Source organism: Scyliorhinus torazame, chromosome 4, assembly GCF_047496885.1.
Source record: "Scyliorhinus torazame isolate Kashiwa2021f chromosome 4, sScyTor2.1, whole genome shotgun sequence".
Lineage (NCBI taxonomy): Eukaryota > Metazoa > Chordata > Chondrichthyes > Carcharhiniformes > Scyliorhinidae > Scyliorhinus > Scyliorhinus torazame.
In genome coordinates this window covers 188253975-188271405 of record NC_092710.1, presented here as the reverse complement: position 1 = coordinate 188271405, position 17431 = coordinate 188253975, and the positions used below count along the sequence as shown (strand labels likewise).

At 46.7% G+C, this 17431-nt stretch overlaps 1 protein-coding gene across 2 annotated transcripts in view; it reads left to right on the top strand.

The window, feature by feature from the left end:
- The window catches only part of slc30a2 (solute carrier family 30 member 2), a 230675-nt gene that overhangs the window by 175986 nt on the left and 37258 nt on the right, over positions 1–17431 (top strand). For both annotated transcript variants that reach the window (XM_072499007.1, XM_072499006.1), the window contains one exon: positions 14637–14790. In XM_072499007.1, coding sequence (XP_072355108.1) covers positions 14637–14790 — 154 coding nt within the window. The remainder of the gene's footprint in view (positions 1–14636; positions 14791–17431) is intronic.

The window sequence follows — 17431 nt, the reverse complement described above, 5'->3', positions numbered from 1 at the left end:
GAACGGGGACTGGAGGATAAAAGAGCGTGAGAAAGATCGAGACTGACAGCAGAGTCGCGAGGATAAAACAGCGTGAGAAAGAGTGAGACTGAGAACGCAGCCGCGAGGATAAAAGAGCGTGAGAAAGATCGAGACAGAGAGCGGAGTCGCGAGGATAAAAAAGCGTGAGAAAGGAAGAGACTGGGAACGGAGCCGCGAGGATAAAAGAGCATGAGAAAGATCGAGACTGAGAGTGGAGTTGCGAGGATAAAAGAGCGTCAGAAAGATCGAGACAGAGAGTGGAGTCGCGAGGATAAAAAAGCATGAGAAAGGAAGAGACTGGGAACGGAGCCGCGAGGATAAAAGAGCGTGAGAAAGATCGAGACTGAGAGCGGAGCCGCGAGGATAAAAGAGCATGAGAAAGATCGAGACTGGGAACGGAGCCGCGAGGACAAAAGAGCGTGAGAAAGATTGAGACTGAGAACGGAGACTGGAGGATAAAAGAGTGTGATAAAGAGTGAGACTGAGAACGGAGCTGAGAGGATAAAAGAGCGTGAGAAAGATCGAGACAGAGAGCGGAGCCGCGAGGATAAACAAGCGTGAGAAAGAGTGAGACTGAGAACGGAGCCGCGAGGATAAAAGAGTCCGATAAAGAATGAGACTGAGAGCGTAGCCGTGAGGATAAAAGAGCGTGAGAAAGATCGAGACTGAGAACGGAGCTGCGGGGATAAAAGAGCGTGAGAAAGATCGAGACTGAGAGCGGAGCTGCGGGGATAAAAGAGCGTGAGAAAGATCGAGACTGAGAACGGAGTCGGGAGGATAAAAGAGCGTGAGAAAGATCGAGACTGAGAGCGGAGCCGCGGGGATAAAAGAGCGTGAGAAAGATCGAGACTGGGAACAGAGTCGGAGTATAAAAGAGCGTGAGAAAGAGTGAGACTGAGAACGGAGTCGGGAGGATAAAAGAGCGTGAGAAAGACCAAGACTGAGAACGGAGCCGCGAGTATAAAAGAGCGTGAGAAAGAGTGAGACTGAGACCGGAGCCACGAGGATAAAGGAGCGGGACAAAGATCGAGACCGGGAGCGGAGCTGCGAGGATAAAAGAGTGTGAGAAAGATCGAGACGGAGAGTGGAGTCACGAGGATAAAAAAACGTGAGAAAGATCGAGACTGGGAACAGAGTCACGAGGATAAAAGAGCGTGAGAAAGATCGAGACTGAGAGCGGAGCCGCGGGGATAAAAGAGCGTGAGAAAGATCGAGACTGAGAGCGGAGCCGCGGGGATAAAAGAGCGTGAGAAAGATCGAGACTGAGAGCGGAGCCGCGGGGATAAAAGAGCGTGAGAAAGATCGAGACTGAGAGCGGAGCCGCGGGGATAAAAGAGCGTGAGAAAGATCGAGACTGAGAGCGGAGCCGCGGGGATAAAAGAGCATGAGAAAGACCAAGACTGAGAACGGAGTCGGAGTATAAAAGAGCGTGAGAAAGCGTGAGACTGAGAGCGGAGCTGCGGGGATAAAAGAGCGTGAGAAAGCGTGAGACTGAGAGCAGGCGGCTCCTAATCCGCCTCTGCGGCGATCAACAAGAATTCGTCGCCCACCACAAAGACTAAATCTATAGACTGAGCTTTTGTACATTTTTGTGACTTCACCAATTGGACCTCTGTAAATATCGTTTTGTTTGCCATGTATCTTCACTATCACAACCTTCCTATGTTTATCCGTTCATTTAGACATCTTTCTGTATATAGCCAGGCACATATATATATATATATATACATATTTATAAGCATACACACCTTAGTATTTTTTTTTTTTTAAAAGGGGGGAGATGTCATAATATCCACGCATGTATATAATGAAGTGCAGACAGGCACTGATTGACACACAGGATGACCAGTAAGCACACAGCACAGTGCAGCCAATCACCAGACAGGACACCACCACTATAAAGCCGGAGGGCACTAGGTTTCCCGCTCTCTCTGGACCCAGCCACTGAGACAGTCAGAGTCCACGAGTAGCACAGCGCAAACACCATGAGGTAGCTAGTAAGTCTGGTCAGGCTAGTACAAGGTCTCCAGTCAGTTCAGTATAGTGTCGACCCACAGTTAAATATGTTTGTTAGTTCTATCATTCAATAAAACCATGTTGGATCTTCTACAGTATTAGAGGTCTGTTTGTCGCATTGCTGCATCAAGTGCAGTCCACACCGAACCGACCTGCCGAACACATCAAGAGCCGCGGGATAAAAGAGCGTGAGAAAGAGTGAGACTGAGAGCGGAGTCGGGAAGATAAAAGAGCATGAGAAAGAGTGAGGCTGAGAATGGAGCCCCGAGGATAAAAGAGCATGTGAAAGAGTGGTACTGAGAGCGGTGTGCTAGCTTGGAGTTTGGAGGTCCTGACATCAGGATTCAAAATGACGCAAGGAAAGTGGCAGCAGTTGATTGGGTGAGTATAGTCAGGTGAGTATTTACTACTTTTATTGTTTATAGTTTTTAAAGTTTATATATTGTGGTCTATAATTTGTAAGTGCTATATTCTGTGGTAACGAGGACCAGGCAAGAACGGCCCTAGAGTAATTTATATAATTTGATATTAAGTATCTTCCAAAAGGTTTCATTTAAAGGGGTAAGTAATAGCCTAGTCACACTGCAGACTAAGGCTCCACAGGCAGGAAGGGAATGGGCGACCACCAGGAAGAGCTAGAGAACTAGCCAGACAGTGCAGGAATCACCTGCACCTATTCCCCTGCAAAACAGATATACCACTTTGGGTACAGTCGGGGGGGAATGGCCTCCCAGGAGAAAGCAGCAACAGCCAAATCCATTGCACTACAGTTGGTACTACTGCACACAGGAGGAGTAAAAAGTGTGGGAATGCAATAATTATAGGGTATTCGATAGTAAGGGGAATAGATAGGCACTTCTGTGGCTGCGAACAAGGTTCAGGATGATGTGTTGTTACCCAGGCACTAGGGCCAAGGATGTGTCAGAGCAGTTACAGAACATTCTGGAGGGGGAGAGTTAATAGCCATGGTACACACTGGTGCAAATGACATAGGTAAAAAAAAAAGGGATTAAGTCCTAAAAAAAGGGATTAGGTCCTAAAAGCAGAATATAGGGAGTTAGAAAGTAAGTTGAAAAGTAGGACCCCAAAGGTAGTGATCTTGCGATTACTACAAGTGCCATGTGCTAGCCAGAGCAGAAATAGCAGGATGTGTTGGATTAAGAGATGATGCAAGGGGGAGGGTCTCAGATTCCTGGGACATTGGGACCAGTTCGACGGGAGGTGGGACCAGTGCAAACTGGAAAGGGTTACACCTGGGCAGGACCAGGACTGATGTCCCAGCAGGGAGTATTTGTAACAGTGGTTGGGGAAGGTTTAAACTAAAATGGCAGGGGGCTAGGAACCCATGCAAGGAGTCGGAGGAGGGGAAAATACAGACAAGAACAAAAGACAGAAAAGAGAATAGGAAAAGTGATAGGCAGAGAAATTAAGGATCAGATTCAAATAGGGCCTCAATGAAAAATAATGGGAACGGGAAAAGGAATGTTAAAAAGACAAGCCTCAAGGCGTTGTGCCTTAATGAGCAGAGCATTTGCAATAAAGTGGATGGGTAAATTGAGCAAATAGATGGAAATGGGTACAATATAACCGGGATTATAGCTGCAGGATGGTCAGGGATAGGAACTGAACACAGAGGCGTATTCAGTATTTAAGAAGGAAAAGGCGGCGGGGTTGCATTGCTGGTTAAAGAGGAAATTAATACAATAGCAAGGAAGGATATTTGCTCCGATGATGTGGAATCTGTATGGATGGAGGTAAGAAACACCAAGAGGCACAAAAACATTAGTAGGAGTTGTAAACAGATCCCAAAGTGTAGTGGTGGTGTTGGGAATGGCATTAAACAGGGAATTAGAGACGCATGCGATCAAGGAAATCTGTAATTATGGGTTCGCCTAAATTGTGAGGTTATCCACTTTGGTAGGAAAAGCAGGAAGGCAGATTATTATCTGAATGGCTATAAACTAAGAGAGGGAAATGCGCAACGAGACATGGGTGTCCTCTGCACCAGTCACTGAAAATGAGTATGTAGGTGATAGCAAGAGGATTAGAGTACAGGAGCAGGGATGTCCTGCTGCAATTATACAAGGCCCTGGTGAGACCACATCCGGAATAGTGCATGCAGTTTTGGTTTCCTTACCTGAGGAAGGATGTTCTTGCTAGGCAGGGAGGGCAGCCAAGATTTACCAGTCTGATTCCTGGGATGGCGGGATTGATGTATGAAGGAAGAATGAGTCGGTTAGGATTATATTCACTGGAGTTTAAAAGAATGAGTGGGATCTCATAGAAACCCATAAAACTCTTCCAGGACCACGCAGGGTAGATGCAGGAAGGAAGATGCAGAGTTGATGTTCCTGATGACAGGGTAGTCCAGAACCAGGGGTCACAGTCTAAGGATATGGGGTAAACCTTTAGGACTGAGATGAGGAGAAATATTTCACCCAGACAGTGGTAAGCCTGTGGAATTTGCGACCACAGAAAGCAGTTGATGCCAAAACAGCATGTTTTCAAGAAGCAGTTCGATATAGCTCTCGGGGCTAAAGGGATCAAAGAGGGGAAAGGAGGAACAGGTTACTGAGTTGAATGATTAGCCATGATCATAATGAATGGTGGAGCAGACTTGAAGGTCCGAATGGGCTCCTCCTGCTCCAATTTTCTATGTTTCTAAAAAGCTGAGAGTAGGGTGAGGGCATAAATTAAAACCTCTGAAAGGTATTTAAGACATTCTGCTGGGAAGACCCATTTTTAATGGGTCAATGGGCCACTGGTGGGCCGGGACGTTGAGTGTCTTTAAGACAGAAGTTGATAAATTCTTGATTTCTCGAGGAATTAAGGGCTATGGAGAGAGAGCGGGTAAATGGTGTTGAAATCAGCCATGATTGAATGGTGGAGTGGACTTGATGGGCCGAATGGCCTTACTTCCGCTCCTATGTCTTATGGTCTTATGGTCTTATGGTCCTGATGAGTCCTTGCAGTTTTATATCTAGCTGGCTCTGCCAAGGATACTGCACAATATCAGAGCACTGACCAAGTCCAGGGGAGGTAAACAATTCTTTAAACTAAAATTGTAATTTGTTCAGCTTAAGATTGAGGAATGGACTGAGAATTCTGCTGATCTAATTCCAAATGATTCTGCTCATTTGAAATCATTCACAGCGGGAATTTGACTAATGTGGTGATTGCTACAACAATGAGCGAATGAACCACTGGCTAGCAGCTAAACATTTCCTGCTGAGCAATGGCTTTGTTACTGAGTATATATGGCACTGTCTCTCATCAAGGGACACTGTACCAGCATCACTATTGTAAATCTGCGTGAAACTCATTAACCTCTATAATTCTGAATAGCTTCAGGCAAAGATTTTCTTTGGCCACTATTTGTAGAAAAATCCTACACCAGAATATATAGGAATGAAGTATAATATTTGAAATATTAGAAATAGGGAATGAAGTATAATATTTGAGATGGTACAAATAGCAAACTAATAAAATCTTATCCGTATTTTGGAATCAAGTATCTTATTCAGGATTTTAGAAAAAGAGATTGCTTTATTTTGTTACAAATAAGTTAGGTTAAACTTGACATTGAATTTTACTATTCTGTCATATACAGTAAATATCTAACTGGTTTGAAGTAAAGCCTATAAAATATGATCTATGAGAAGTGATCCAGAACAGGGCTATCCCGCTACTCTAATTAAAATCTCAAGCGGATTAAATTATGCTAATGCAATATTATTGTGCAAATATGTTATTTTGTTTGCGTGAAATTGCTGCATTGCCTGTGCTGGATATACAACATTAACTCTGTGACAGGAATTAAAGGATAAGGATAATGCTGAATGGATGTTTTTCAGACTGGGAGGTGATTTTCAGTGTTGCTCCCCAAGGGTTCTTTTTGGGTGCATTACTCATTTCAATTTTTATTAATAACCCAGATTCAGTTTGCAGCTGATACAAAAATTGGGACAGTACTGGAGAGTGATGTTGATAGTTACAGGACTTGAGTCTGTCCTCAAAATGTCCCTCAAGAGGTCAAACATCCTCGCTGTCCCACAGGCGACTCTGCTTTGTCACCGACCGAAAAGGAGATAGCTCATTCGGAAAGACACCGAACACATCAAGAGACTTTGTCGTGGGCGTGAAGAAGTTAAATTGAGTCGAAGAGCTCAAACCTCCAACCAAATAGCCCATCAGTCTAAACCTTCCAGCACCACCTGCCCCTCGTGTGGAAGAGTCTGCAGATTCTGCATTGGACTCATCAGTCATCTGAGGCGCACCGAATTGGAGTGGAAGCAAATCATCCTCGAACCCAAATAACTGCCTAAGGCAGTTATAGCCTTAGGGATGGCATAGGCAGGATAATGAAATGGGCAGAAGCACATGGAAATGTGTGAAGTGATACACTTTGAGATGGCATGATTTTGAAAAGTGTAAATGAGCAGACAGACCTTGGTGTCCATGTACACAAATCCTAAAGGGTAGTAGGGCAAGTTGATAAAGGGGCTAAAAAAGCAATGGGTTTATTGTTATGGGTCAGGGTTTAGAGAATCCCAAAGTGTATCATGGAGTTCACCTGACCCACAACTTTAATTCTGAATTCACCAAATGATTAAGAGATAGTCCTTCATGGCAGAGAGCTCAACAATACAGCTGCTTTGGCTGACTTCAGTTGCAACACACTGAGAAACGAAACCAAAAAGACGGACACACCCAAGCTTTTCTCAAAGTGAAACTAAAAAGCAGAACCAGAGCTCAGCTCCACCCACACTCTGACATCGTTGCAGTAACATGATCAGCCAAACAATTCTTAAAGCGACATTCTCATGACATTATAAAAAAAGGAACAGAATCTAACAGCAGAGAGATCATTCGAGAGCTTTATAAATCAGGTCTCAACTGGAGTTTTATGGACAATTGTGAACACCACACTTCAGGAAATATGTAAAGGCCTTAGAAAAGGGATGGAGAAATTTGATCATGATGTTTCTAGGGATGAGGCACTTCAGTTGTGAGTAGTTGGGAAAGTTGTCCTAGTAACAAAGAAGGTCAAGAGGTGACCGAATAGATGATAGGTTTTGATAGAGCAATTAGAGAAAAATTGTTCCCTCTAGTGAGTAGGTCAGTAAGTAAAAGACATAGAATTTATTTTATTGATTCATTAGTTGTGGGCGGTACGGTGGCACAGTGGGTAGCATTGCTGCCTCACAGCTCCAGGGTCCTGGGTTCAATTCCGGCCTTGGGTGACTTATTGTGTGGAGTTTGCACTTTCTCCCAGTGTCAGCGTGTGTTTCCTCCACGTGCTCCAGTTTCCTCGCACAGTCCATAGATGTGCAGGTAAGGTGGATTGGCCAGGATCAATTGCCCCTTAGTGTCCAAAAGGTTGGGTCGGGTTACTGGGCTACGGGGATAGGGTGGAGGCGTGTGCTTAAGGAGGGTGGTCTTTCAAAGGGCCGGTGCAAATCCGATGGCTGAATGGCCTCTTTCTGCACTGTAAATTCTGTAAATTGTTGGCAAGTCCAGAATTTCTTGCCTATTCCTAATTGTCCTTGAGAAGGTGACAGTGAGTCTCCTTCTTGAATCACTGCAGGATCTGTGGTGTGGTACACCCAAAATGCTGTTAAGTAGGGAGTTCCAGAATTGTGTCCCAGCAATGATACAGCGCCAAGTAGAATGGTGTGATAGTGTTCCTATGCTCCTGCTGCCCTTGTTCTTGTAGAGAACTTCACAGTACAACCAGAAGGATCAACCCTTCCTCTCAAATAATTGACCACCACCTCAGAACAAGATATGGTGGATGATGCAACCTTCTCCACAGATAGAAGAGTCTGTGACCGTGAAGCTCCTCATCAGACCCTGCAACACATTATTGAACACTGCCCTCAGAGGAAGCTCACATGTAACCTGCAAGACTTCCATACTGTTACACTGGAAAATCCCTGTTAAAGTCACTATCCATATAATGAGAAAAGAATGAATCTGGAGCTGGTTCTTTTCCTTAATCCAGGTTTATTTCCAAGACTGAGCATCGGCACAGATTTTTCCCTCCATCCAGTGTGAACTGTTTTTTAGATCCTTACAAGAATTTCCTAATCGCTCCCCAAATGGTGGCAACTGCCCTTGATTACAAATTTAATGCATGTACTCCGTTGATTCCAATGTTAATACTCCTAGACTCTTATCTTTTTCTGAATTCTTTCATGGGATGTGGGCTTCACTGTCCAGACCAGCATGTATTGCCCTCCTTAATTGCCATTGAGAAGGTGATTGTGAGCCGCCTTCTTGAACTGCTGCAGTCCATGTGGTGTAGGTACACCCACAGTGCTGTCAGGGAAGGGGGTTCTCGGTAAAAGGACAGCAATATATTTCCAAGTCACGATGGTGTGTGGCTTGCACGGCTACTTCCAGGTAGTGAGGCCCCCATGCATCTGCTTCCCTTGTCCTAGGTAGCAGAGGTCATAGATTTGGAAGGTGGTGTCAAAGGAGCCTGCAATTGGTGAATTGCTGAAGTGCCTCTTGTAGATAGAATATACTGCTGCTACCATGCGTTGGTGGTTGAGATTGAAGTTGGTGGATGGGTTGCCAATCGAGTGGGCTGCTTTGGTCTGGATAGTGTAAAGTGTTGATGAGGCTGCACTCATCTAAGCGAGTGTTCAATCCCACTCCTGAACTGTGCCTTGTAGATGGTGGACGCGCATTGGTAGGTCAGGAGGTGAGTTAATCTCTGCAGAATTCCCATCCTCTGACCTGCTCTTGTAGCCACAGTATTTATATGGCCAGTTCAGTGTCTGGTCAATGGTAACCCCCAGGATGTTGATAGCGAGCGATTCGATGATGCTAATGCCATCAAGGGGAGATAATTGGATTCTCTCTTCTTCGAGATAGTCTTTACCTGGCACTTGTTTGGCATGAATATGACTTACCACTTATCAACCCAAACCTTAGTGTTCAGGTTTTGTTGCGATGTCTAGGATTTGGCCAGCTCAGTCAGTATTAGTGCTACCGAGCCACTCTTGGTAAGGGACATTGAAGCCCCCCTCCACCCAGAGTACATTCTTTGCCCTTGCCACTCTACATGTTTCCTCCAAGTAGTGTTCAACATGGCGGAGTATTGATTCTTCAGCTGAGGGAAGCCCCCCTTCCCTCAGCTGAAGAATCAATACTCCGCCATGTTGAACACTACTTCGTATGATCGTAGGGTTAGTCCTACAGATCCTCACTTTGGTTGCCAGCAGGAGGTTTCCTTGGTGACAGGTGGTCATCAGCAGGAGGTTTCCTAGGTCATATTTGAGTCATCATGGGGTCCAAAGTCACTGTTGAGAACTTCCAGCAGAACTCTCTCCTGACTGTATCCCACTGTGCCGCCACCTCTCCTGGGTCTGTCCTGCCGGTGAAACAGGGCAGACCCACAGTTGGTGATGGTGGTTCTGGGACATTTACTGTAAGTTATTAGGCTGTGAGTATGACAATGTAAAGCTTTTGCTTAACTGGGTTGTGATACAGCTCTTCGATTCTTGGCACCATCCCCCAGATGTTAGCAAGGAGGACTTTGCAGAGTCGACGGGGCTGGGTCTACCATTGTCATTTCTGCAGCCTCGGTCAATGCTGGGTGATCATTTCATTCCTTTTAGGCTTCGCAGCGGTTTTAATTAAAATGAAAAGCTTGTTGGGTCTTTTCTGAGGGCGTTTAAGATTCGATCACAATGCAGTGGGTTTATAGTAACACGTAGGACAGCCCCAGTAACAACAACAGATTTCCTTTGCTAAAGGTCATTAGTGAACCAGGTGGATCTTTCATGACAATCGTTTCATGGTCATCATTACCAAAACTAGCTTTGTAATTTCAGATTTATTAACTGAGTTTAAATTCCCTATTATGATGTTGTTGTCTGACTTTATGTCATGTTCCTGTTAAAAGGGAGACGTTTATGTTTCAGCACCGCAATGAATGTCTTTTTCTGGTCCTTGAGTAGTTTTGCAGACTTTCATTATCCTTTTGTACGTAGCTGTGCTTTGCGCTAGTTATCCTTCATCTTTTCATATTGCCTGATGTATTAATCATAACAGATTCGAGTGGCACTGTTGCCAAAGGGTGGGTGGTGGACACGGCCTTCATGAGTGGGCTTAAAACAGGTGAGGAGTATTTGACTCCTATTCCCTTATTGGTTCCCTTCTGCTCCTTCTTTCCAAGACGGATTATCCTGTTGGTAATGACAGTATGATCGTAGGGTTAGTCCTACAGATCCTCACTTTGGTTGAGGAATGTCCCTTTAGAACTATTGTGGTCACGTTTGGTTCATATTATTATTATATTGGGGTCTATATGTTGTTAACCATATCCTGCTAAGGTACAGACAAGTCTGATACCTGCGTAATGAACATGTTGGAGACATTTTGGTGCCTTTGCTGTAAGATGGGAGGAGGCAGGAGTGTCATGGCAAACGCCTGATTGTGGTGCAAAAATCCTATCCTACTTTTTTCCTGGTGGCCTATGCAATAGCTGTGACTAATTTTAAACTTTACTTCTGGAATGTCAGGGAATTAATCATCCTACCAAAAGGAAAATGATCCTCTCTTTTCTCAAGAAGGAAAAAGTGGACAAAGCCCTGTTACAGGAGACTCACTTGGATGACAAGGAGCACTCAAAATGGAGGCGGGAATGGATGGGAAGGTCTTTTTTGCATCTTTTTCAAAGAGTAATAGGGGTATGATAATATTAATCAACAAGAATGTCCCTCTGAAAGTTAAGAATCAAGGTAATAGGAATGTGATAATTAAGGGGCTGGTACACCGGGAAACTGTCTCAATAATGAATGTGTATGGCCCACTAAGTTACTCCCTAGAGTTTGTCATGAAGGCTTTTCCAGACTTTGCAGAATTGGCCTCGGCTAATTCAGTTGTGGGAGGTGACTTCAATTGTCCCTGCCGATCACATGGCTGAGCAGAATTGCCTTGGTTAAAATTAATGTGTCTCTCGCCTAGATTGTAATATCCCCTGCAGATGCTGCCAATATTGTTGTCAGCTCGGGTTTTAAAGAAGATTACTGGAATGATTAGATTGTTTATCTGGAATAAGAAGTTTTGCGTAAAGTTCACTAATCCCCAGCTCCTGGGGACTGAGAGGGGTTGTGTGTCCCGAACATTAGGCTGTATCAACTGACTTCTCGCCTCAGGTTCACAAGGGAGTGGTTTAGGAAGGACCCTACCTCCATGTGGCTCGATATTGAGACTGACCAGTCAGTTTACCCTCTGTGGTTCTTGTTACTTTATGGAGACATTAAGGCTGGTAATGTGAAATGTGATCATCTTATTATTATTAATACGCTTAGAGCGTGGTGATTGATCCGCCAATTAGAAGGGAGATCTAAACTGAATTCCGCTTTCTCCCCTATCCAGGGCAGTCCAGACTTTCCGCCTGGTTTAATGGACCGCTTGGAGGGATGGAGGCATATGTAGGCTGGGTGACATGTTCAAAGATGCTTCCTTGTCATTCTTTGAGCAGCATTTCTTAGAGATTTTATCCTTAATAAGATGACTTTACGTCTGGACTTCTCCATTTAACTGGTGGGAAAAAACCTGAATTCTGAGCAGCCTAAACAGTTCACTAGTAGGTTTTACGACATCCTGTGGTTTAGATCCTGTGTCAGTACATTTCCCCTGAAATCTTGGGGAAAACGACTTGGGGACTAGCATTGATGAGGAAACATGGCATAGTTTACGGGAGTACGCCAGTAAAATTTCTGTTTGCAGTAAAATAGGGAAGACTCAATTTAACATACAGGATATTGGGGCAGACCTGGCAAAGCGCAGGACCGAGTTTCACCATGCAAAGTCGGCCCTGTACAAGAATGGTATCAAATTCGGGGTGTTATTCCCAGCCAGGCTCTGGGTGACATTCCAGAATAAAGAACACTATTTCACCAGCCCGGCAGAGGCAGACGGATTTGTGTGGGCGCATTCGCCCTGTGTACATCTGGGGCAATAATGGTCGAACACACAGTCCCATTAAGCACACAGGCTGGTTGTGGTTAGATATACTCCCCTCTGAACCCAAGTGAATGTTTGTGGATTTCTCCTCAAATTCCCCCCAGATGATTCGTACACTGTCAGTCACTTTATCTCACTGAACTCCAGCTTCCTCACAAGTGATTTTAAATTCTGCTTTCAAAAAGACACACTTTCAAATCTTCTTGTAAGCAATGTATTCACTCAGGTGCATCCATCAAGGATTTGCTTACAGGTTTTACACCTTCCCTCTTCAGGATTTATCTGTCTTCGCCGCTGCTTTAACTTTGGATTCCCAGACTGTATTAAGGTGGCATCAAACTTTTGATTTACCTCTGAAATCTGCTCTACCACTTTAAATCTGGTTACTGCGGCTGACTCTTTCACACAGACCATTTTGCCTGCTTTTCCCTTGAGTTCACCTGAACAATACCTTGTTCAGCTTCGGGTCTTCGTCCTCTTAATTCCAGTCTTCCTAAGACATTCCTTCTGTCCCAATTCCCTGGTTGTCTGGACTTTATCTAGTTCTTGGGGAAGTCTATCTTTTGGAGCCTCCCTGTTCTGCCCAGTTTTCCTCTGACAGAGTTGAGAGATGGTCGCTTCCCAGCATCCCATCTTTAACTGCAAACAAATTCAGTTAAAACTAAATTCAAAATGCCTTTCTACCTTAAAAGGGCCCCAGTTGCTAAGCAATTATTTCTTGGGTGGGATTCTCTGACCCCCCCTGCCGGGTCGGAGAATTGCCGGGGAGGCGGCGTAAATCCCGCCCCGCTGCTCTGACGCCGGCTGCCGAATTCTCCGGTGCCGGTTTTTGGGCGGGGGCGGGGTTTACGTCGCGTCGGTCGGGGGCCATTGTGGACCCTCCGGCAATTCTCCAGGCCCCGATGGGGCGAGTGGCCGCCCATCTTCGGCCAGTTCCGCCGGCGTGAAATGGACATGGTCCATCATGGCAGACCTGGCTTGTAAGCCGGCTAGGTGAGTCCTCGGGGGGGGCGTGGGGGGTTCTGGCCCCGGGAGGGGCCCCCACGGTGGCCTGGCCTGCGATCGGGGCCCACCGATCTACGAGCGGGCCTGTGCCGTGGGGGCACTCTTTCCTTCCACGCCGGCCTCTGTAAGGCTGGCACGGAGAAGAATCCCCCTGCGCATGTGCAGGAACACGCTGGCCGGTCTGCGCGGAACCACGCCAGCGGTTCTGCGCATGTGCCAACTCGTGCCAGCCCTTCAGCGGTGGTTGGCGCCGCGCCAACCCCTCCGCCGCCAGCCTAGCCCCTGGAAGTGCGGAGGATTCCGCACCTTCTGATCGGCCCGATGCCGGAGTAGTTCGCGCCGCTCTTGACGCCAGCGTCCGGCCATCCGGCCGGTTGTGGGAGAATCCCGCCCGATGTTTCTGCTAGTTTTTATTTACTCTTCACACCGTAGCCTCTCTAAGCACAATAGAAGCTCAGTTTGAATTGATACTAAATCATCCACACATACAGCAACTTTATCCCAAAAAAACTAATACTCAGAAACAATAAATTAAACCCACTTAAAATTATACCATATTTCTAATATTGACCAAACAAATATAAATCCTTTAAAAATACCATTGTTTTCCTCACAGAGGCGCAGTACGTCTTGGTACACAAGTCTTCAACACTACTACTAGAAAGTTGTTGGGATCCACAACTTTTGCTTATCCAGTACACTCAGTCATTTCTTGATATTACATGAAATGTATCATTTTGGCAGAAGACTTGCTCTTGTGATGATAGGGACCTCAGGAGGAGGACAGAGTGAATTACCCACTTGGCACTTCAGGTTAAAGATGGTTACAAAAGCTTCAGCCTTTGACTTTTACATCCACAAACTGGGTTCAGCCATGATTGAGGATGGAGATGCTTGTGAAGCCCCTCCTCCTATAAGTTGTTTCTTCACAGCAGAATATGACTGGCAGCAGAGCTTTAATCTGATCCACTGAAACTGAAATCTTTTTCTATCTATCGCATCCTCCTTCTGTTATTTAACATGCATATAGTCCTGTGGTGTAACTTCACCGAGTCAACACCTCATTTTCAAGTATGAAAATGCACCTGGCAAGAAAATTCATTGGCAAAAAGCAAGAGGGGAGATGAAGAGAAATAATTTTCCTCAGGATCTGGAACCTCCACCTGGAAAGGTGGTGGAACCTAATTCCATAGCTAATCTTATTTGCATTGATACTTGAGGATGAGGAACTTACTAGGTTACAGACAAAAAAACGGGGATTTGGAAGACAGCATGGTAACTCTTTCAAAGAGCTAGCAGAGACATGGTGGGCCTAATGGCCTCCTTTAGTGCTATGGGTTTCTATGATTTTAACAAAGCTGTTGACCTAATTAAAATAATCAGGTTAACATCCTGCAAAAATTGTTTATATGATAGATTTTTATTGTAAACTAGTCATTAAAAAAATTCAGAGACAAACTGTATGGTGCAGTACACAAGTCTTTTAATAGTCACTTAATGCATGTTATTCCACTTTTTGGCTGGGAATCTGAAAATGGAAGCTATCGGGATCTATACAATGACAGTAGGACTGCCTTGCTCTAATGTCTGTTTTTTGCTTTGTGTCACAGAGATTCTGGGGGCTCTTCTGTCTGTACTGTCAATCTGGGCAGTAACAGCGGTGTTGGTTTACCTTGCTGTCCAGCGACTGATCAGCAAGGACTTTGAGATTGAAAGCCACGTTATGCTTATAACATCTGGGTGTGCAGTAGGAGTCAATATCATGTAAGCAATATTAATGTACATGAGCACTTATGACGCAAATAATGTTTGATTTCAGAATTCCTGCAAAAATTGCATAAAGCCTTTTACCAGCAGAAACTGAAACATAAGATTACATGAGGGCTTTATAAGGACAGATTATGAGAGGATGTTTCCCTTGGCTAGAGTGTAGAATCTGGAGATCACAGTATCAGAATAAAGTGTTTGCCATTTTGGACTAAGATGAGCAAAAATTTATTTCCTGAGAGCGTTGTGAGTATTTGAAATTCTCTACCCCTAGGGCTGTGGATGTTCACTCGTTGTTTTGAGTCTATTCAGGGCTTAGATCAAAAGATTTTTGGTGTGACTTCCGGTTGCGGCTATGCCTAGGTAGATCGCACAGTCGACAGCTCCCGCCGGGAACAGACTTTTGGGCTCTTCAGAGGGGCCCCAATGGCAATTGTTCGACGACTTCCAGTCTGGGAAGGTGACAGCAAGGTCCCCCCTGACATTATATGGATTGGACCAGGAGTGAAAATGATCCTGGTGCAGCGAAAAGTGCGAGGGAGGAAAAGCAAGATGGTCGCAGGAGCAGCAGGTGTTTCTTAAACGCTGCTTTGAGGAGCTGAGGACAGAAATGCTGGCACCAAAGAAGGCGGCAATTGAGAAGCTTGCGGAGACTCAGAAGGCCCAAGGGGCGCCGATCCGGGAGGTGCGGCAAAAAGCCTCGGAGAACGAGGACGAGATCTTGGGCCTGGCGGTGAAGGTGGAGGCGCACAAGGCGCTGCACAAGAGGTGGGAGGAAAAATTTGAGGACCTGGAGAATAGGTCGAGGAGGAAGAATCTTCGGATTCTGGGTCTCCCTGAAGGAGTGGAGGAGCCCGATGCTGGGGCATATATGAGCACGATGCTCAATTCGCTGATGGGCGCGGGAGCTTTCCCGAGGCCCCTGGAGCTGGATGGGGCTCATCGGGTCCTGGCAAGGAGACCCAAAGTCAACGAGCCACCAAGGGCTGTAGTGGTGAGGTTCCACCGCTTTATGGACAGGGAGTGTGTCCTGAGATGGGCCAAAAAAGAGCGGAGTAGCAGGTGGGAGAACACGGAGATCCGAATTTACCATGACTGGAGTGCGGAGGTGGCTAAGAAGAGGGCTGATTTTAACTGGGCTAAGGCGGTGCTCCATCGGAAAGGGGTGAAGTTCGGGATGCTGCAGCCAGCGCGATTGTGGGTCACGTTCCAAGATCGGCACCACTATTTTGAAACGCCTGATGAGGCATGGAACTTTATCCAACTGAAAGGTTGGACTCAAACTGAGGGTTTGTCGTGGGGGGATGTTTACTGCGTTTGGGGAATGTTGTTTTTGTTTTGGTGCTGGGTGGGGATAGGTGAATGGATTTGATGTGGGGGCTGTGGGAGAGTGTACGCGTCGGTGTTGGAGGGGCAGGGCCCCGTGGAGGAAGAGGGGGGGGTGGAGGCCCGGGGATGGGGAGTTGGTGTAAGGCCGCAAAAAGGAGCTGCGCCAGAGGGGGCGGGGCCGGCTCAGGAAAGCGCGGGCTTTTTTCCCGCGTTAGGGAAGGATGGGGGCGGGGCTGGGGGGGGAGGGTGGTGCTGGAGAGGAGCACACACTAACTGCCAAGGGGTGGGGGGATTCTCACACTGGGGGGTCGATGGAATGGCAGGAGGGGCCAGGGTCAGCAGGAGTCAGCTGACTTATGGGAGTGTCATGGGGGGAGCAAAATGGCTAGATGAGGATCTAGCGGGGGGGAGGGGGGATTGGGGGAGTGGGGGGGAACTGGGTTGTGCTGCTGCATTGGCAAAAGGGGAGTTGAAAGTAGGAGAGGTAGTCGAGGCGGGAGTCCGCCGCCTGGGGGACTGGAGGGTGCCGGAGGCGCGGGCACGTGGCTGGCCTAGAAAAGATGGCTAGTCGGCGGGGGGGCAGGGGGGCGAGTAGCCCCCCGATCCGGCTGATAACTTGGAATGTGAGGGGCCTGAACGGGCCGGTCAAGAGGGCCCGGGTGTTCACGCACTTAAAGGGACTGAAGGCAGACGTGGTCATGCTCCAGGAGACACATCTGAAGGTGGCAGATCAGGTCAGGCTGAGAAACGGATGGATAGGGCAGGTCTTTCATTCAGGGCTGGATGCGAAGAACAGAGGGGTTGCAATACTGGTGGGGAAGCGGGTGTCGTTCGAGGCACTGAATATTGTAGTGGATAATGGAGGTCGATATGTGATGGTGAGTGGTAGGTTGCAGGGGACGCGGGTGGTACTGGTGAACCTATATGCCCCGAATTGGGATGATGCCGGATTTATGAGACACATGCTGGGTCGGATTCCGGATCTGGAGGTAGGAAACTTGATAATGGGGGGGGGGGGACTTCAACACGGTGCTGGACCCAGCACTGGACCGTTCTAGGTCCAGGACGGGTAAGAGGCCGGCTGCGGCCAAGGTGCTCAGGGGGTTTATGGACCAGATGGGGGGAGTGGATCCATGGAGGTTTGCCAGGCCGCTGGCCAGGGAATTTTCCTTCTTTTCCCACGTCCATAGAGCCTACTCCCGGATAGACTTTTTCATTTTGAGTAGGGCGCTAATCCCGAAAGTGGAGGGAACGGAATATTCGGCCATAGCCATCTCGGACCACATTGGGTGGAGCTGGAGTTGGGGGA